This window comes from Sturnus vulgaris, chromosome 12 (genome assembly GCF_052056855.1).
Source record: "Sturnus vulgaris isolate bStuVul1 chromosome 12, bStuVul1.hap1, whole genome shotgun sequence".
Taxonomy (NCBI): Eukaryota; Metazoa; Chordata; class Aves; order Passeriformes; family Sturnidae; genus Sturnus; species Sturnus vulgaris.
The window spans coordinates 18,722,568-18,743,461 of NC_142254.1; the positions used below are offsets into that span (position 1 = coordinate 18,722,568).

General features: G+C 44.1%; 2 protein-coding genes across 4 annotated transcripts in view; one reads left to right on the plus strand and one right to left on the minus strand.

Moving 5' to 3' along the window:
* The window catches only part of ZDHHC7 (zDHHC palmitoyltransferase 7), a 25,087-nt gene extending 12,418 nt beyond the window's left edge, over positions 1 to 12,669 (minus strand). The window contains exons 1-2 of one of the 2 annotated variants that reach the window (XM_088172087.1): positions 12,505 to 12,669; positions 1,972 to 2,057 (exon numbers count right to left, since the gene is read on the minus strand). The gene's annotated coding sequence lies outside the window, so the exon portion shown is untranslated. Of the gene's footprint in view, positions 1 to 1,971; positions 7,000 to 12,504 lie in introns of those variants that run through there. The other variant, XM_014874494.2, reaches the window with a different exon arrangement.
* On the plus strand, positions 11,689 to 19,885 carry LOC106852017 (uncharacterized). 2 transcript variants are annotated; one of them, XM_014874411.2, is made up of 11 exons: positions 11,689 to 12,018; positions 12,563 to 12,697; positions 13,467 to 13,591; positions 13,862 to 13,930; positions 14,076 to 14,189; positions 14,917 to 15,032; positions 15,318 to 15,373; positions 16,690 to 16,742; positions 17,461 to 17,588; positions 18,170 to 18,326; positions 19,389 to 19,885. In XM_014874411.2, the coding sequence occupies exons 1-11, from the start codon at positions 11,818 to 11,820 to the stop codon at positions 19,474 to 19,476; spliced, it is 1,242 nt and encodes a 413-aa protein (XP_014729897.2). In that variant the 5' UTR covers positions 11,689 to 11,817; the 3' UTR covers positions 19,477 to 19,885. The 2 variants fall into 2 exon arrangements, with proteins under 2 accessions (XP_014729897.2, XP_088028212.1); XM_088172086.1 differs by having other exon boundaries at positions 19,772 to 19,885.
* The last annotated feature ends 1,009 nt before the right edge of the window (positions 19,886 to 20,894 follow it).

A 20,894-nucleotide genomic window follows, 5' to 3' on the forward strand; every position in this document is an offset into this window, starting at 1 on the left:
TTTGTTTTTAGGTTTCATTTCTTATCATTCTACTCTAATGTCATTGGTAATAAATTGAGCTGATTTCCCCAGCTCAAGCCTGTGATGGTTGCTGAGTGATCTCTCCTGCTGTTATCTCTGCTCTCTTTTTTTTTTATATTTTCTCTCCCCTCTCCCACAGACCAGATTTGGTGGGTGTCAAGCCAGGGTTAAACCACCTCTAACATGCAACTTCAATGCCTGACAAAGGGATTTTAGACTGATTTAATTTCCATCATGCTGTGCTCATAAACCACTCCTCCTCTTCTGTTAAAAACTCCCTTCTCTCTTTTACCTCAAACTAAAATGGCAAAGTCTTCATTAAATTACAGCTCATATCTCTCTGAAAACAGCAAATTCTGGCACCAGACTGTTGAGTTTTCATTCTGCTCCAGCAAGTGATGGAAGAGTAGAAAGGAAAACCAGGATGGAAATAAAGCTCTTCTAAAACATTGCTCACAACAAACAACACACCAAGTTAAAAAGCAGCTAAATTTGTTGACAAAAATGTTATTGTTTGGGAAAAACCACAAGCCTGCTCCAAAGATATATTGGAAAACTTATAAAATAGTCTCAGAGCAGCCCAAACTTAAGGGAAACAAATGGTTCTGGTTAAATCAACATGGCAACGGATTACATGAATCAGATTTTCAAAGAACACATTAATTAATTTAATTTCATAAAAACTCTTTTAGGGCCTTGTTGTCCTTCCAACATGGAGCAAAAACCAGACTTGAAGCCTTAACAGTTCTCATGAGAACAGAATTATTTTCCAGACATCTCTCCCAAGGAAAGATATGGAATGGCAGGACTGAAGTGCTATCAACAAACAGGAGACAAATTAAAGCTTAAACATTAGGCCTCAAGAATATCCTGCTGCTTTAAAAGTATACTGTGTTCTAAAATTCATATTGATTCCTGCTATTAAAGGCCATGTCTGAGAGAAACCTGAAAGCATTTCTATTGATTTTTGACAGGCACACAGAGGTCCCCTTATTAATGGCAGCCTATACACGACTGTAGGGATTGTGGCACTGCAATTTCCATCCCAAGACCTTGAATCTGGCATCACTTTGTTCCTCTAGAATGGTCCAAGAGACCATTACCAGGTGAAGACACTGGCACTGAGATGGTTTTTGATGAAGCTGTGTTTGTCTAAACCCTTTAAAAACTCTTTATCAGGAATCAGAATAACACATTTTGCCCAGAAAATCCTTCTGATCCTTAAGCTTTGATGTTAGAACCAGGCAGGAGCAATCCAAGAAACCAGAAATGAAAATAAATACATGCAGATGCAGCAGAGAGATGTGAGAGCAACTGCAAAAATAGCTGGGAAGCTCCCAGGACACTGTGAGGTGTCTGAAGGACACATTCTCTGCTTGTGGAACAGAACAACCTGAAATTCAGCTCTGCTGCTTGGATCTATTACCATTTCTAGGACTAAATTGTATTTTCTATTCACACATTGGGGATTTTTTGACAAAAGTCCTCTCTCTCACCCGAACACAGCTGCTAAGCCAAGGATGAAGTTGTCACACACTAGAAAATTACCTTAGGAAAGAAAAAACTTCACCTCCCTTAGGACTAATTCAAGCTTAACTTAAGCTAGATGAGGCCCTCTCTTCATCCACTTCAAATTATCCTGATTTTTCTAAATGTTCAGAGTTAAAACTACAATTATGCCAATTAAGTCCAATAGCACTTTGAGACATCACCACCTCTTGTGGTCGAGAAAATTAAAGTTTCATAAAACTACATAATTAGCAGCTGGAACATGAAGATAACCATGCAAATCAGCAATTACTTAATTGAAAAAAAAGGCTTCTAAAACTTTTAAGGAATGTTTTAAGTATGGAATGGCACAGAATTACTGCATTCATTTTGCTTAAATGTCTTAAAGACAACCAAAAAAATATTTAGCACAATTAAAGAAATCCAAAACAAAACAAATACCTCAAAAATGTTTTGTATGTTATTCTGACATCCTGTCCTGCCTTTGGCTTATCCCTGGTTATTCACATAGTCATGTCTGATGTAATCTGAAAAGATATCACCAACAAACCGATTAGCAAAGCTGCATCAGGAAAATACTGTTAAATACAAATATTATACAACAATAGTAGCACTCTGAAACATGCTGCATGTAGCTACAATGAAAAAGTCTGTGTTTTATTTAGAAAACCAGGTACTTGAAAACCTGACATTTTTAGCTGTTAACTTTTGGAAATCACCACATGGCACTTGGAGCAGGATTGCAGCACAGAACCTTGCATTACATTTCTATTTGGGGAAGAGAACAGAAGAGGTGTGGGCCTGAATTGCTGTCTGATTAAAGCTGCCTAAAGAAGTACCTAGAGTTTTCTTCTTCATTGGTTTTATTCTCTATTTCTTTGAAATATATTTTGCGACATGGAAATCACTCTTATTTGCAAAGTTAACTTAATATATTTCAAAAGTAACATAAGGATTCTGACACTTAAGAGCTACAGCAAATATAAAGTCACTGTCTTGAAAAGCTTCTGAAAGCAGCTTGTCAGAAATAGATACTCCGAATACAACATTACTGGTGGAGTTCTTCAGTACTCAGTTTCAAATTTTCCCAGTTCAAGGGGAATTGAAAAGGAGAAGTCTCTTACCTTATTTAAACGAACTCAAACATTCGACTGCAAGACTAAATGGTATTGCAAATGTTTATTATGACCATATCAGAATGATTGAGTAGACTGGATTGGAAGGGACCTTTAAATGTCACCTAGTGCCACTCCCTGCCATGGGCAGGGACACCTCCCACTGTCCCAGGCTGCTCCAAACCCCCATCCAACCAGAGCTTGGACATTTCCAGGGATGAGGCATCCACAGATTCTCTGTGCCAGAGCTTCACCACCCTCATTGTGAAAAACTTCTGATATCAAATCCCAACTGACCCCCTTTTAGCTTAAAACCACCCCTCCTTATCTTCTGTACCACTGCAGGAAGCCGTGATTGCTTTGTGGTTTGCTTTACTCGTAGACTTTCCTAAACTGCACAACATTGTGAAACCCACACCCATGAAGTTGTCACTGCCGTGGCATTAGGTGGCAGCTGAGCAGAGACACAGGAGCAGACGGGCTGAGTGTCTCACAGGGATGTGCAGTGTCACCCACCTGTTTGGAGCTGGGGGTGACAGCAATGGAACACAGCACACCCAGTCTCTGTGGGTGAAATATTCACCTCCGAGAAATCAGCTGCAATTTCTCACAGACTTTACTGACGAGACAGGGACGTGATTTGTTCAGTCAGTCCCTAATCCCAACTGCAATCCTGTGCAAAATTTGTGTTTATCACAGGCTCACCAGTTCCTGGTCTATGTACAAGTGTCCCCTCAGATCAGCTTTGCAGGAATAATGGATTTAGGCATTCTCATGTGATTTGCCTCACCCTTCTCCTCTCCAGCTGCCCACACCAGTGCCCCACCTTGGTCCCTGCGAGGGAAGAGGATCAATCAATGTCTGAAAGCTCTCCCTTCATGAGGAGCTCAGCATCCCCACTGAGATGCTCACAGCTTCCCTCTACTCTTCATTTATCTGCTTCAATGCCTGTCCTAAGCAAATTTAATCTTTGTTGCATACTTAGAGTACAAAAGGACAAATCATTACACTTCAACCTGTAATACACCTAGCAACAGTTTTCAATTTGACCTTTTACAAATCTTTATCTAACACAAGAAGATAACACCAAATTATTCAATGCTTCATGCCCAGTGTTATGTTTGCACACGTGGTTATATTAAACCTGACCCAACCTCGTTCCACTCTTAGGAGTTATTTGAAATTCTCAAGTTGGGAATGTCTCACCTGACCACGACCTCACTGGTACTGAAACTCAGGTCTAAAATGCAGATATACTGTTGGAATAAAAAAACCCAAACAACTTTTGAAGAAGTTATGCTATCAACTCATGATCACCAGAAAGATGGCCTTGTAAAATGACTGGGTTTAGTGGAAGAAGGTTGCCAAGGGCATTAGGAAGACAAACAACACAACACAACTAATTGTATCATAAGGCCCCTGAACTGGTAATTACATTTAAAAAAACAGACAATTCAGGGTTAAGGACAGTCCTTTACCCTGCTATTTTCTGAGGATGACTAGAAAAGCATTGTTGTAGGAAAAAAGAAAAGCTTACTTCTCTCTAATTTTTTTAAACAAGTAAGAATTTATATACAGGCTAGAAATCCATCAGCTGTCAAAGCAAAAAATGTTTTGCTGCCTTTTCCTTCAGGCTACACAATGGACAGTTCCTAAGATTCCTCCCACTTCAGTGGTAACACAATAAAGAAAATGCCTTTATTTCAACATTTCTGATTGCTCTCAATAGTTGCAGAGACACCAACACAGATTGCACATTAGAATAATGATCCTGCAGTACGCACATTCAATGGATTTAAATCGTACCTGGAAGCAGAGCACTGGTGGCAAATCAAAATTACAGCCCTGTAATCTCCCTAAGAGGTTACAGAATAAACATTAACTCCAGGAACTTGTGAGTTTTAAGTAAATCAAGCAGGCAAATCTCCTCCTGCACCCAGTTCCATGGGCAATCTGGACTGTTCACTGCTGACAGATAAATATCTATCAGATAATGTCTGCACATGTCTAATTTAGAAGAATCACTGACTTTTATTACAGATCCAGGCAAGCCAAACTGCAAAGGCACTTTAAAAGTCAGCTGTGGCTTGTTTCAATTCTTTCCCAGTGACTGGTCTAGCAGTCTGCCTCACTGCAAACTTGGGATGTCCTTAGCACAGCACACACAGCTCTGGAGAGGAACAGCTGAAATAATTTGTGATGGAGATCTCTGATACAAACCTGAAGTGCTAACATCAACTTATCCCCAAATCCACACTCAGTGGCACAGCTCATCACGTCTCCAGAACTCTGGTGCTGTTCTTAAAAGATATTCAGTATTCATCTCTTGAATTTCCCATTTATACCTTGCAGCCCTTCCCTTGTGCTGGTCCATCTCTGCTCTCCTGCAGACACACAGGGACAGGTCACAGTGGAACGTGGAATTAATGGGAGACTGTTTGTGTACAACAAACTGAAGAGGATATTCACTAAGAACATATTTAATACAATCAAGCTTCAAGCTACAGTAAAAATTCTGCTTGAGCAAGCCCATTGGGAAACACCGGAATTGCTCCTTTCCAGCTTTGAAAAGGGGATGTGCTGCTTCTAAATCACCTCAGACTAAAGATATGCAGAAGATATATGAAGATATACAGACTTCAGCACAGGTATGAAGGTCTTACTGGGAAGTTGATGATCTAATTACTTATGTCTTTTTTTTGAACTGAAAGATAAAGAATTTAGTTTAGATCTACAGAATTAATTCCTCCCTGCGAGGGTGGGAAAGCCCTGGCACAGGGTGCCCAGAGAAGCTGTGAGTGCTCCTGGATCCCTGGAATTGTTCAAGGCAGGCTGGATGGAGCTCTGAGCAATCCCATCTGGTTGAGGATGTTCCCAGAGGGGCTGGGAACAAGTTGGTCTCTAAGATCCCTTCCAACCCAAACCATTTCTCTGATTTATGCCAGTAGCATCTTTATAAACATCCTCAAAACCCAGAAATGAGAATTCACAGTAAAAGAAGTTATTAAAAATGCAAGAAGAAACCCCGATGCACATATTCAGAACATGTATTTGTACAAAGTATTGCAAAGCTTTGCTATCAGACATGGAACAGATTTGTGATACCAAATCACTCTTCCAGAAGCACAAAGCAACACCAGAGATGTTCAGCAGGATATCTCTTCAATAACACATCTTTCACCCTGAGATGTGAAAGTCAAAGAAAATATATTACACATGACTTTGCTGGCCAGCAAAGAACCAAACACACTGATCCACCAAGAGTTCACTGGGGTACAGCAGCAAGGACAAAACACTCCTGGATTAAACAACCTTCACCTGAGAAGGACACAAAGACAATCTGTGCCTGGGCTTTGATTTCTGCCTCTTCTGGAACACGGCCACAGGCTCAAATTCAGATTGGACTCCACAAGGCTGCAGGCTCACACCAATATCAACATTGGTATGGGAAAGCTGAAAGCTTCACCTCTTTGCCAACAGCAATTGCATGAATCACATCCTACTTAAGAGAATATTTTTTTTTATTTCTAATTTTTGCATTCATCAGGGCACACTCTATCCTCACACTCAGTTGAAGAGAGCTCAGGTATCACAGTAATTGCTCTGTGATATCAAGCTGGCAAACACATTTTTATGTCAGCTATTATATCCACATCCATTTCTACGTGATCCTTCCTCCCAGGTTCCAAAAAATAATGCTATTGCTCAAACTATTCTCACTAGTAACTTCCAATATTCATTAGAGGAACGTCCAAGCCTTTGTTTCAATTGTTCCTCATACCAGACACATAAATCCTCACACTTCCTCTATGTTCTTCGTGTTCAGCCATTCAACCACTGCAAAATCCCATCAATTCACTTTCCTTGAAAGTCCTCTGTCCTCATAAAAGGCATAAAAAAGAAATCCATCAGATCTGTACGATACAAAATATACTGTGCTAAAGGAAAACCGAGAAAAGAGAGTATTTAGAGAGATAAAAGTATTACTAATTCCTTTCAGCCACAAAGAGATCTCAGCTATTTAACTCTAATCTCAAACCACGAAAATTTCACATCAGTTTCATCTCCTTATGAACCACTACGGCTCCTTTTTATCTGTAAATGTTCAAAGTCAGAGAGCATTCACTTCAAAAGAGCTAATTTAAGTCTGTTAATGTGAACAGTCACGGCGACTTCAACCTAATTATGTCTCCAGCAAAGCAAACAGTTACATCACTGTAATTCTGCATCCTGATACCATCACACGAGTGGATATTCAGCATAAAAAGTAGCCAGTGATTTCTCAATCCCTTTTTTTTAATGGCAAGATCACACACACAGGCTGTGCTGTACAAACCCACCCTCTCGTTTGAGATCTATTTGCGTTCCCACTTCCTGCAAGCGCTGCTCTCCCCTCCTGGAAATGAGGAAATCGAGAAGCACATCAATCAGGGAAACTCCCCGGAGCAAGCGCCGGGGCACGGCCGGAAAGGTGGGAATGGAACGGGAGCTGCTCGCTGCCCTTCCAGCCTCCCCCGGCGGCAGCTCGGGCTCGGGGCTGGGGCACAGGGAAACCTCCGGGCTTCTTCCAGAACTGCCGATGGAAAATTTTTAATTTTTTTGGGGGGGGTGTAAATAACGCGGAAAGCATGAGACGCAGAAACAACCCGAGAACTGAGCCCAAACAGCAGCCAAGCGCTCAGCCCGGCCCGAGGCGGCGGCTCATCCCCGCTAACCTTCCCGCGGGGATCCATCCCGCGGGGACGCGCCGGGGCGCGGAGAAGGACCGCGAGCGGATTTACCTCAGCAACAGCAGCAGCGGCGGCGGCGGCGCGGCGGCCCCGCTGCCCTCGGCGCGGTGCGGCGCTGGGGCCGGGCCCCGGCCGCTGGAGCTCCGCGCCCGCCGCCACCGCGCCCGCGGCTCCCGAGGCTCCCGAGGAGCCGCAGGATGCCGGAAGCGGCGGGGGCGGCGCTTCCGCGGGAGGCGGAAGGGACGCGCGCGCGGCCCCGCGCAGGCGCGGTGGGCGGGGCGCGCCCGCAGAGCCCCTCATGGAGCGGGACGGGATCGTCCCGTGCCGGCCGTGCCGTGGCTGCGACACCTGCCGCTGTCCCGAGGTGTGCTAAGCCCTGTCTGATCCGGCTTGGGACACTTCAGGGATGGGGCAGCCGCAGCTTCGCTGGGCAACCTGTGCCAGGGCATCCCCATCCTCACAGAGGAGAATTTCCTCCTAAAGATCTAATCCAAATCTATTCTGTCGGTTTGAGGCCATTCCCTCTGGTCCTGTCACTCCAGGCTCTTTTAATAAAACAGTCCCACTCCATCTTTCCTGTGGGTTTCCTTCAGGCACTGCAAGGTCACAGTGATGTCACCTTGAAGTTTCACTTTTCCAGGTGAACAATGCCAGCTCTGCCAGCCTTTGCTCCATCCCTCTGACCACCCTGGGGCCTCCTCTGAACTCTCCAGGTCTCTCCTGTGCAGGGCTGGAGCAGCTCTGCAGGTGGGGACATCACCTGCCCCTGAACTGAACACGGGAGCAGTGGGCATTACTGCAGTTTCTCCGTGAATAATTTTTGTTTTATGTCTACAGACATTTTCATGATCATATTCCATTATAGTCCCTCACTAACTCATCCCTCATCCCTGGAAATGTCCAAGGCCAGGCTGGATGAGGCTTGGAGCACCCTGGGATAGTGGAAGGTCAATGGCCAGGGGTGGAACAGGATAAGCTTTAGGGTCCCTTCCCACCCAAACCATCTGTGATTCCATGATTTCACTTCTGAGAGTCTCAGGGATGTGATTTCACACCTAATTCAAGAGCATGTTCAGCAGGTGTTCACTGTGCCTTAAACATCAGTAAGTAGCTAAATCGTTTGATATGGAAATATTATTACATGACACTCATTCAGGATTTCCCACTGTGTATTAGGAGAAATACAAACCCAGTGGCTCAAAAAAGTAGAGGCAAAACAGCAAACCTTGCAGTGTGTGAGCTGAGGATATTTGTAAAACAAATGAAAAACGCTGGAGGATGACAAACAGAAACGATGACAACTCCAGCACGCTTCTGCATCCCTTTTTTTTTTCTTGTAGCATGACCACCATCTAGTGGGACACGGGCAGCCAGTGCACAGGGGTTGTGTGTGCTGATAAATGCAATAAAATGTAGCTGCTCATGTGCCTGTTTGTTTCTTCTGCTGAAATATTGGGGACTTCTGAAAAGCTTGATTTTACATATTTTCTTCTATTTCCCAACAGCTGGTTGCACATACGAAAAGAAATTAGTCTATGCCAATGTCTCTGCTATTCAAGTATAATTATGTAAATATTTATAGGCAGAAAATCATAAGAGCTGATCATTTTCTGAAGCGTCATTCTCCCTCTGTGTTTTCCTTAATGTAACTAATATGTTATTTATGCAGGAATAAAAATGAAAACAAAATAATATTGTATTATTCTATATTAAATTATAATAATATATATTATTATAGAATTATATCATATATTATTGAATATATATCATTAAATTATAGTGATCTTAACCCTTGAGAAAACTACCATTCATGTGCTTTTTTCTCAGAGTGGCTGAGATACCAGAATTACCCAGGAGTTACAAAAAAGTTAGGTACTGTGACATCTTTTTTTTTTAGCAATATTGCAGATGCTTAAGACCTTATGCAGAAGCTTAAATTTATGCTAACCAGAAATTCTTAAATTTAGCTTGCTTTTTCTTTGTGTTTTACCACCGTGCATCAGTCGCAGGTTCCTGATTTCCTCCTGATCCTAAAAAAAAACCCCGCCTGACTATTTTCCTCCCCACATTTTTGCTGAACACGTGGAGCAGCTCTTAGACTCGTTTTAATACACAGAGAGTTGGTGTTGCCATGCTAAAAACATCCCCAGACATGTCAGGACTTTGGTTCTTCTGCAAGTCCTGGTGGTTTGGAACCCATTTCCACCACGATATTGCCAAGATAAATTGTTTGCCAGAGATAACTTCAAGTCCTCAAACAAATTACCTAAGAAATGTGGAAACAGAAGGTGGCACGAAACAAATTGTTTCTATTTTTCCTGTCCTCACAGGAAGGAACGGAGCTTATCTCTGTTACAGATTCCCGAGGGACACGCACACAATGCCCTCACCCTGGCTCGGGGAGACTCGGGGAGGTTTGGAATGCTTCATATGTCAGGCATGAAATATTCACACCCCATTTCTCCTCCCCTCAGAAATGCAAATACTGAAATTCAGATGGTTTGTGTAAGGACTCCAACAATTTGGGGAAGGGCAGCAAAGCTGCTCATGCATTGGGGACAAAAAGAGTTTAGAAGAATCTGTCATTTTTTTTAGCCCCTTCCACCTCAGGCAGAGGAGGATTAAATTATGTACATGTTTGCAAAGTCCCAAAGGTTTGTCGTTTATGTGGCTCTTTCCCCACTGACTATTGCTTTGTGTCAATAATGTGTTCAAATTCTAGTGAAAAAGAAAAGCTGTTTTTCATAATCCATTCCCTTTGCAGCCTTTCTGTGGGCTGAGCCACATCTGCCGTGCTGCAGGTGCAGGGTGACAGCATTGTGACACATCTCTTTCTGTCAGACTGCTTTCAATCCCTCCACAGCACAATCGGAAGTATGAAAACAACCTTATTATCCCTCTGGCTCTCTGGAAATCAACATCATTGGCTCTCTGCCTACTCAAGGTGCTTAACTTTAAGATGTGCTCCTTCAATATTGACTGAAGCAAAGGTAATTTACAGAAGTTAATTTCTGCACCTCATTGTCTGATTATCTAGTGCCTTCTGCCCTTCTTGTTTTAATTTATTGTGGCCCATGGACAGCAATAAAGCAACACAGAACAGCTGTGCCTGGTCTCAGGAAAGGGGAGCTGTGTAAAACTGAGAAACCTTTTTAAGAGAGTAAAAGGAACATCTAAGGCGCTAAAAGCTTTTGAGGCAACAATAGAAACATGATCACCGAGGCAGTGTAAGTGCACATCAGTGTCAGGACAAACTGGGAAAGGGCAAAAAAAGCAAAGATCAGGACATTATTAAAAATGAATTACATACAGAGAAGAAAATCGACAGAACCATAAGCACTGATCCGTTAAACACAAGCCAGGGCAGAGGTGGTTATAAAACCAAACTGAGGCACAATTGAAACAAGGCATAAAAATGCACAATAAATGTTTTTACAAGTAATAGGGAATCCACTGAGAAATTTGGAGAGCTAAGAGGGAGGGAGTCCAAACACCCAGGAGACAAAGAAAGCACAAGTTCTGAGACCCCAGCTTTGTCCAAAGTGAGATTAGCTGTACTCAGCCTCTCCTGAGAGGCTGGGTTTGTTTCAGTGTAGGGAAATGAGACTAAATGCTAATTGTTAACGGGATAAAAATATCTCTCATACAGCCAGCCAAAAGCCTTCAAAAATATGGCTTCTAGAAATGGTACCTACAAGAGATGCTGAAGAGATGCTGAGATGCCTGCTGTGGGTGGGGTTTTTTGGTTCCTTGAATATGAAATGGGCTGCTGCCTCTTGGCTGGAGCTGGCAGTGGGAGCAAGTGAAGGACCCGCTTATGCCAAGAGCCCAATAAAACAGGAACAGAAATCATAGAATCATTGAATAGTTTGATTCAGAAGAATGCTTTTGCAGGTCATCTAGTCCAACTCCTCCTGCCGTGGGCATCCTCAGCTAGACGAGGTTGCTCAAAGCTGTGTCCAAATGTTTCCCGGGATGGGGCATCCACCGCCTCTGTGGCAACCTGGGCCAGTGTTTCACCACCCTCCTTATAAAACACTTATTTCAGATCTCTTATCTTGAAGGGGCTCTCCTTCAGCGATCTGCAGCAAGGAGTTGGGAGGCTCGGGGAAGAGAGCCTAACACGCACTTTTTCTGCATCTCATCACTGGAGTGTTTCCTCTAGCGTTCTTCCAAGAGAACTGCCTGAACTTCCTTAGAGTGCGCAGTAACTAAAACCAGCAAATGCAGCTTCCCAGAGCTGGACAAGCCCGTCGCGGAAATGACCGCGATCCGTGCCGGGACACGGCGGGGAACGGCCCCGAGGCGGGGTTTGGGGGCGGCCGGAGCCAGCCCTGCACCCTGCACCCCACATCCCGCACCCCACATCCCGCACCGCATCCCGCATCCCGCACCGCATCCCGCACCGCTCCGCGCTCCGCTCCCCGCGCTCCGCACCCGCGATGCCGGCGCTGCTAGCGCTGCCGGCCGCGGCGCTGCTGGCGCTGCTCGGGGCCGGACGAGCTGCCGCTCCCGGAGCCTGGGCTCTGCTGAAGCGCTGGGCCCTGGGCTGCCTCCTGCTCTGCCTCGGTGCCTGCAGGCAGCGGGCGGCCGCAGGAACCGCCGAGCCGCGCCGGCCGCGCCCGCTCCGCGCCGACCCCCACGTGAGTGGCCCGGGATCCCCGGTCCTGAGACCCCCTTCCCTGGGACCCGCTTCTGCGACACCTTGTTCTCATACCCTGGCAGCCCTGGGTCCCTTATCCCTGGCACTCCCATCTCCCTGTTCTCCTGGCACTCCATCCCCAGCATCCCCACGTTCCCCCAGTTTTGGAACTCCCATCCCCAGCATCCCCACATTCCCTCAGAACACTTTTTCCCCTTTGGGCTCAAACTTCCCTGGACCCACAGCACCTCCACCCCACTGTATCCTGTGCATTCCAGCACCTTGTGTGCCCCTGGTACCCCTCAGGTACTCCCGTTCCTGCATCCTCTCACTGCCCAGCCCCATTATTTTTTGAGCTCTCTGTCTTTTGGCTGAGGTTTCACCGCTGCTGTCTGGCTGTTCTCGGGGTGCCTGCCATGAAATACAAAAAGTGAAAGTAAAATTTGATCCCTGAGCAGAAGCCTATGGAAAACAAAGGATTGCTGACCTTCTCCCCTCCCTTTCCTGCCTCCAGCTGGAGCTGAAATCCATTTCTTTTCCCCCAGGCTCTCGATTCCTTGTACTTCACGGGCTTTGCAGAGACCAACAGGACGTTTGTGATTGCTCGCCTCGCCAGACGCCCCGCTGGCCTCTGTGAGATGTGGCTCTTCCTGAGGCTGGATGGGATAGGCGAGTTTGAAGTAAGTGCTGGATGTGGGGTGATGTTCAGGAGCAGTGCTTAACTCCTGTCTTCAACCTGTTGTGAGATCCCCAGCCAGAATTTATGTTCACTGCAATTTCACACCAGTAAGACACAGTGCTGTGTCTGAAGGCAGTGTAGAACTGCTCAGAGTACTGGGTATGTCCCTTTTCCAGTAGGATCTGACACACATCCCCCTTTCCCATAATCTGCACGAAACAGAATCGTTTCTAAAAAGTGGCTTATTAAATCCCCCAGGAAACATTTGAGCATCCAGTCTTTCCAGTCAGGTGGAGCACTCATGGTTAATGAGTTCCATTTTCTGCTTATGTTTGGTTTTTCCCTCTTTTTTAATTTTAATGCTGTAAAAAACATTTGGAATTGCCTCTTTAAAAGAGAATGGAAAGCTTTTAGGGAGTTTTATGCACATCTGCTCCCTTCTTGCTGAAAAGAAAGCTTAATCAGATATTATTAATCAGATTTTTGCCTGAGGATTTTCTTTTTTTTGTTAAGAACTGGCTGCATAGTAAAGAAGAAGACCTGACATAAATCCCTTTGCACTCAACTCTCCTTATGTTCACAAATCTGTTTCACTAAGTAGCCATGACCAGAAAAAGCAGGAGAAATCCTATTTGGAGAATAGGGAAAAAAAAGAGGATTGATATGCACTATTTTGGGTTTTTAGTAATATTTAGTATAACATGACTGCTTTGTGGCATCCTCACAATTGAATTAAGCAAATGTTTTCCTGAAATATTTCCTCTTTTTAGCACCCACAGCATCCAAACATGATGGTGAGAGATGAATCCAAAGAGATCTGGAGTGGAGGAGGACTCACTATGGAATACTTGGAGCCCCAAATGTGCTGGAAGATAAATTTTGATGGATTACTTAGGTATTGCAGCACTCCCTAATTTCATTTATCTACATATAAAACCAAAGCTTTTTCAGCACTATCTGGAATTATATTTAATTTGTTTTGAATTTAACCAGCTTGAACCAAAAGCTATTTGGTAACTAAGACACTTTGATTTTTAAGGAATGAAAATATATCTGGTGGTGTACAGTATTATAGATCCTTCTATTCCACCCAATTCCAAATATGTAAGAAACATTTTGTTGTTTGTTTAGGAATGATATAAAATTATAGTGCTTTGCCTTGCAGGAAAGGATCCTACAGACAGCAGTGGAGTGCAGAGGAAGGAGAACTTGTAGCAGTTAAATTCTCTTTGCAGTAAGTTTTTCACCTTTGCTTTGGGATGTACAGTAAGCTCATGGCTCATTTAAAAAGGCAAAAATCAGAGTTTTCCAATAAAATATAAAGCCTAGTATGAGCTGAATGCTAATAATATCCTTTTTTCTCCTCTCTCTTTTTCTAGCTGGGAGAACTCCACAGATGTTTTTAACTTTAATGTTGACAGTAACCCCAGCACATTTGCCCGTGCTTTAGCCCGGGAGCCGTGGACCATCGAGCTCTTCCAGAGGGTCAAAAAGTGAGGAGCAAGATTAATATTTTATGGGGTTAATAATAATTTTTTCTACAGTTCTCTTCAAGATCTGATGTGTGTTATAGCTGATTTTAGAAGGTAGGTTTAATTTGAAGTGCTCTAATAAAGGACATGGCTCCTGGTTTCAATATCACACCTGGAGGATCCTGCACACAGATGGGATCTTCCTGATATCTGAGTGAAACTTTCAGCATCACGAATATTTCTTATTCTTTCTTTTTTTTTTTCATTGATTTAGGCAGCTTCCAAAGTCAATGGTCCAGGTTTAGTTAAGAAAAGGAATGTAATCCTGTGAGAAAGGAGCTGAAGTGAGTGTTTAAAATACTATACAAGCTCTGGAGAGCTAAAAATATGAGAATCAATGCTCTAAATAGAAGCAGAAATTATATATATCAATAATTTCCGTGTCTTGGTGATACCTGCTGAGTTCTAAGCAGCAGCTGTTTGGCAGCCCAGCATTTCTGCAGACAAAGGGTGATTTTATATTCTGTCAGGGTGAGAATTTGCTGTTGTTTCATTCTCAGGTGTCTCATTATGTAACAGTAACTGGGAAATGTAGAAGTGATGTGTAAAATCTGAGATAGCCGTGGTCTAGATGCTCTGAAATTTCCTTCATTTTGGGAGCTAAATCCATCAGATTGACATTGAGGCTTCTTGAGGAGAGCTGGAGATCTTGCCTGTGCTGATCCACTCCTTTCTTTCTTTCTTCCAGACAAAGGGAGCAGCATTTCCGACACGAGCAGTGGGGCCAGTCTGTTGGAGAGATTGAAATAGAAAATTATGGGAAAACTGAACTTTCCCTCAAAGGCATTCGGAGCCACTCCTATGGTAACAGCACTGGGAATAATTCCCTCCCTGGGGAATACCTTTACTGTAGCTGGGAAATAAAATTAAGGATTATCTGTTAAAATAACCAGTTCCATGCCTGGGCATGAAGTTAAGACACTCTAGAGGAAATACCATCACTGTTTTGGGGACATTGCTTACCATGTTATCAATTACTGGATATTTCTTTATCTAGAAAAGTTTTTGTGAAGTCAGGTACTGTTAGTTCACATTTCCCAGGAATGGTGAAACTCCAGGTTGGGGGGATTTTGTTCTTTTTTTTTGCAGGTGTCCGGAATTGGGCTGAGATTCACCGTTATGTCATGATTTTGGCACACTTTGAAGTAGGTATTAACATGGCAATGTGCTATTTAACCAGGAGATTTTTCTGAGCTTTTCAGGCATATTTAATTACCCAGAAATAAGGATTTGGGAAACATCCCTGGTGTACAGTCAGAAGTGTGCACCATTAGCCCAAATCAGGGCTGGAGGCAGCTCTCAAAAGCAGAGCTGTGTGTATAAAAACTGAGATTTTGCTACACTGATTGAAGCAAAACTTGTTTGATTACTTAAAGCAGTTTGTTTTGGCTTTTTCAAGGAAAAAATTAGGCAGGCAGCTTTACAGGAGAGATTCTCAGCTGCTGCAAGTAGCCAGCACTCCGTGGAGCTGCTGCAGTGCTGATTGCCATTAATGGGAAGCCTGAGGTGTTTGAGGCATCCTAAGCCTTCATGACAGCAGTCAGCAAATATTTCTGCCTGTGCTGGGCCACAGTTCTCTGCTTTGCTGTGTGCTGTGGCTGCTGGGAGCACACAGCCCAGGGACATGCTGAGGGCTGGCCCTGCCAGCTGCCATCCAGGCCCAGCAGATGCTCCTGAAAAATCATTTCCTTTGCCAAGCCAGGCGTGAATCAAAACTCTCTGTCATAGGCAGCATTACAGGGGTTTAGACCGAATTCAGAATAAAAGTTCTTCTCCCAGCTTGGAAAACCCTGATTTATCATGTGCCTGTGTGCCTTTTACTAAGACTAAGCAATATGTATTACCAACCTCTCCCTGTTCTTCAGTTTTTCAAGGCTCAAAGTCACTGTGGCTGTTCTGCCCCTAATTAAAAGGCAGCTGACTTCATTAAGAAGTCTATTGCAGATTGAAGTTTGGAGTCTTCTTACCATGAGTGTCTGTACATTTATAGCATCAGAGGAGGCTTAAATTTGCCTCAGAAGGGTCCAAGTGGGACATGAAGTGTCCAGACTTTTAGGATGGAAGAGAAATTAGTAAAAGCAGGAGATTCCAGTTCCTTCCTAACATTTTCCCTATCTGCTGCTCCCAGACACAGATTAATACAGGTTAGAAGAGAAGTCTGGTCAAAGTGCACCAGTTTTATACTCCTTTGCAGGCTTTATTTCCCTCCTATGTCCTCTTGCTGTGGACTTTCTGTTGTTCCCATTGTCCTTAATTTGTCCTGAATGTGTTTGGTTCATATTCCTGGATTTGTTTGCAGCCAGATTTTCCTGGAGGATGTAGTGAGAGGATTTGAAAGTATGAAGCTGTAGCACATTGCATAAGCTGAGTTCTATCCAGTGTCTTCTTGATCCAGCCAGTGAAGGACCCTCAGAAATGAATCTGCACAACTTTGGCTGCTTTTTCTTTCTCTCTCTTGCAGGATGGGACTGCAGCACATTTAACAGTTATTAACATGCCAGCTACCACAACTCAGTAAGTGACCAAAGAACTTCGTGCTGCTAAAAACACTTATCTTTGAGGTGGCAAAAGCTGCTCTGCAGGACACTTGTTTGCAAATTCTTGCTCTGAACCTGCACAGCCCAATTTCCATCCACGCCCTCATGCTCCCTTAATCCCAGTTTTTATTTGCAGTTAGTCACAAGGACAGCTTTTACCTTCCCTTGCTTCCTTTCCCTTCAGTTGCTGAGGGCTGATGGAGCTGCCTGTCTCTCTGGATGGTTTAGAGGTACAAACTGGGCACTTCCAGCTCTTGGAGAAGGTGTGTCTGACTGTAGTCTGCATTCCACAGGGAGCCCTGCCTTGCTGATTGGTGCTCTGAACATCCAGGGGATTAAAGACCAATGTCCATGGCCCCAAGGTTGCTCCAAGCCCCATCCAGCCTGGACTTGGACACTTCCAGGGATCCAGGGGCAGCCACAGCTTCTCTGGGTACCCTGTGCCAGGGCTTCACCATCCTCACAGGGAAGAATTTCTTCCCAAAATCCCATCTAACCCTTCCCTCTGGCAGTGGAAAGCATTTCCCCTTATCCTGGCACTCCAGGCCCTTTTCCAAAGTCCCTTTCCAGCTCTCTTGGAAGTCCCCAGAGCCTTCTCTTCTCCAGGCAGAACAGTCCCAATTCTCTCTGCCATTGTTCTAGTGCATCTGAGTTTTGGTTGAACTTGAAACCTGCTCCATTGCTCTCCCCTTCAGCCTCACTGTAGGTTATGTGTTTTTTCCTGATGGGAGGAAGGCTGGCATTGAGTGGTCCAACGCCTCCCTGGCTGGGCTGGCTGAGGATGGGGTTATCCAGGATGAATATGGAGTCAGTTTTACTGCTGGTAAGCTCAACACAGTCCAGCTACATCTGCCTTCATTTCTTGGCATGCAGTTCCTTTAGTGGAGGGAGGACTATTCAGTGAGATTCCATGTGATCCTGGGGAATGCAGCATCTTACACCCTGAGAAATCTATTTACAACCATGAAATCATGGTTTGGGTTGGAAGGGTCTTGAAGATCCTCTGGTTCCAAGGCCACTGCCACAGGCACTTCCCTGCTTAAATTAAATTATAGGTGTGGTGTGTCCTGGATGAAATGTGCCCACTGCAGGATCGGGGTCACAGGTTCCAGAGGGAGAGTTACAGATTCTGTTTGTGGTGACTGTTGTTTGTGCTAATCCACATAAAATAGTGATTTCCACTTTTTTGGGGTGTCAAAACATCTGTTATGAGGTGGATTCAGCTGCAAATATGGTTGATCACTTTACTTGATTTACAAAGCAGACAGAACTATCACTCTTCAGAAAAGCATAAAAAAACCCATACACAAAAATAATAGATATTGGGATTTTTTTTTTTTTTTTTTTTTTTATAAAATACTACTCAAAGTTGGTGACACTGTTCCCTTTTTACTCTTCTCCAAGGTGGTGAGAGCTTTGACGTTTCTGCAGCTCTGGATAAGCAGACCTGTCCTGTGGTGTACAATGGCCTGACAGGGAGTGGAGTTTTCCACGAGTGCATTGCAGATTTCCAGCTCAATGGGTTAACACCAGGCTGGGGCCTGGTTGAATTTTATTACAGGTAAAATAATGACAGGCAAGAAGAGGTAAAAAACTCCCATCCTCCTATATTGACTTGTATGGTTAAAACTCAGATATTTGAAGCATTAATGCCCTGGGTTTTTTTACCTGGTGTAAAAAAATGTTGCTCATTTAGTGGTTAATGTGTTTATTAAGTTGAGAAGCACTCTATAGATCATTTGAAAAGGAATAATTGCACAAGCCCTTAATGGGTGCAGCAATTTGTTTGCTTTGTAGGTTTATGTGGATTTTATATAGGTCTCCACATAGGTTTATGAGTCCATTCTGGACACTCTTATTTAGAAAATCTGCCTCATTATAGAAATAAAGAGTCCTCACCCAAAACAGAGTGAAACTTACAGGGTGGAACTTTCTCACTCAAGGATTCGTGTGGACGGGATTTATAAATAAATGTTCAGAAAATCCCCACAGGGGTGGTTCTGTTAGGGGCAAAATTATATCCACAAAGAATGTGCTTCCCTTCTCAGTGAAGTGCTCATCCTCCTGGCACATGATTGTCACTCATTCCCTGGAGCCTTTTCCATATGGAGTGTTTGCTCTGATGAAAGAAAAAGGCAAATTTTGTTGTTTACATTTCATTTGCTTTTTAAAATAAACACTAATCCTTGGCTGTCAGAGGAAATGCCATAAATGACTTTCAGGACATGGAGAGGGCAGCTCCTTTTGAAAACCAGACATATTTAAAGCACATAAAACAGGCCAAAAGTGCAAAATACCTGCTGGTTGAACTTGAACCTACAGCTGCTGCCAGGTCCCTGCTCCCTCCCCTGTTGGGCTGTCCAGACCTGCCTGGTGGAGGAAATGACCCAGCAGGGAAAGCCACGGAAAAAACCCAAACAGGGCAAGTCCTGCAAGTCCAGACAGTCCTGGCCAGCTCTGGAGCCGCCCCAGGGAGGCTTCATTTGGCAGTGCTGACACAATTCCCATCAGCTCCGCCTCGTATCTGCTCCCAAATCAACCCCACGGCAGAAATGAAATGTGGGGGTGTTGTTCTTCCTCCCTGCCACGAGGCACCGACTCAGCATCGCTGCTCTTCCCGCAGGGACGAGGCTGCCCAGCCGGTTCCAAATCTGCAGCTGGGCTCCAAAACAGAAGGACCCGACCCTGCCACCGATGCCTCTCCCCCGTGATCATCTACAAGCTCATCCCAGCAGTGTTAGCGAGCAGCAGCTTTCCACAAATATATAATTCCCTGCAAAAAAACAGCACTGGTTGGAGTGTAGAGCTCGTCACAGGATGCTGGGGAGGTCAAGGGTATAAAAGGATTTGGAGAGAAATGAGATATATTTTTATTAGTGCAGCTTGCAGTGGTTGCTCACCAGGGTGGTCTGGAGGCAATTTGAAGGAAGTCTGATTGCAGGAGGAGTGCACTGGGAGGGATCTTTCCATGCTCTGTCCTTTGGTTTTTTTTTCCTAAACTTCCAGCTGCTCCCCACCATGACGACCAGGACCTCAGGCTACGTGGATCACTGACCTAATTTAGCAGCTCCTCTCTTCTCTCAGATTTGTCTTTGAAATAAAAAACTGTGTATTTCTGAACTCTCTGGTTGTTATAGTCATTAAAACGTGGGAAAAACCTGTCACAGGAAACTGCACTGATAGTTTTGTCTATGGCTGTGTAAAACATGAAGTGGAAGGAGCAGGAGAAGCACATCTAAACGAGGTGTCCTCTAGGAATAGCATTAATGGTCAATGAAATAAGTGGTACAAACACGATTTCCCCTTGTCTGAAGGAAAGCCAGGGTCTGGTAATCCAGTTTAGAAAGGGATCTGAATTCTTCATCATTCCTTTTAGGTCCTTTATTAACCACAGCATCCACAATAGTCACTGGCACAAGGCAGCCTACAGGGTATTCCCTACCTGGATGCAACTTGACATTAATTATTGAAAATTAAACATACTTAAAATATGTATTAAAAAAAAATAGTTAAGTAGAAAGTGTGGAGAGGAGAAATTAAGGAAAGACACCTTATAATTAGAAGAGTACCACCATTCTATTTCAGAAAACGGTGAAATCTGGGTGCACATCTTTATGTTTTTATAATGCCTGCTTAGATGGACAGTGGAGGAGACTTTAATAGAATTTAAAGAAGAATTTTTTCACTTATTTTTACAACAACTCTTCGTGCAGAAAGGGTGCATGAATATAAAACGATTCCACCTGTATTTATGACGTGCATGTCCCAATTTGGGATGTGTCACTGAAAAAGGCTGGGGTGCTGCAAGCCCCAGGCTGATTTTGTCACCACCCTCCTGCAGCTGTGAGAGATTCCTGATCCCTAATTCCCTAATTCCTTAATTCTCTCATTTCTAACCTCATCCCTGTTCTGCACTTGTGCCCTTGAGCTGCACCCCCAACAGGTGCAGGTGCTTTGCCCCTCCTTCCATCCCAAACCACCTCTGCATGAGCCAAGCTGACTTCTGGGTTCATTTCTTTTGGGATGGGCACGGATCCAGAGCTTTGGATTTTAGCTGGACCTCTATAAACACTTCTCCAGTTACAGTGGTATTAAGAGCCACATTCTTGTGAGCCTTGCACAAACCCAA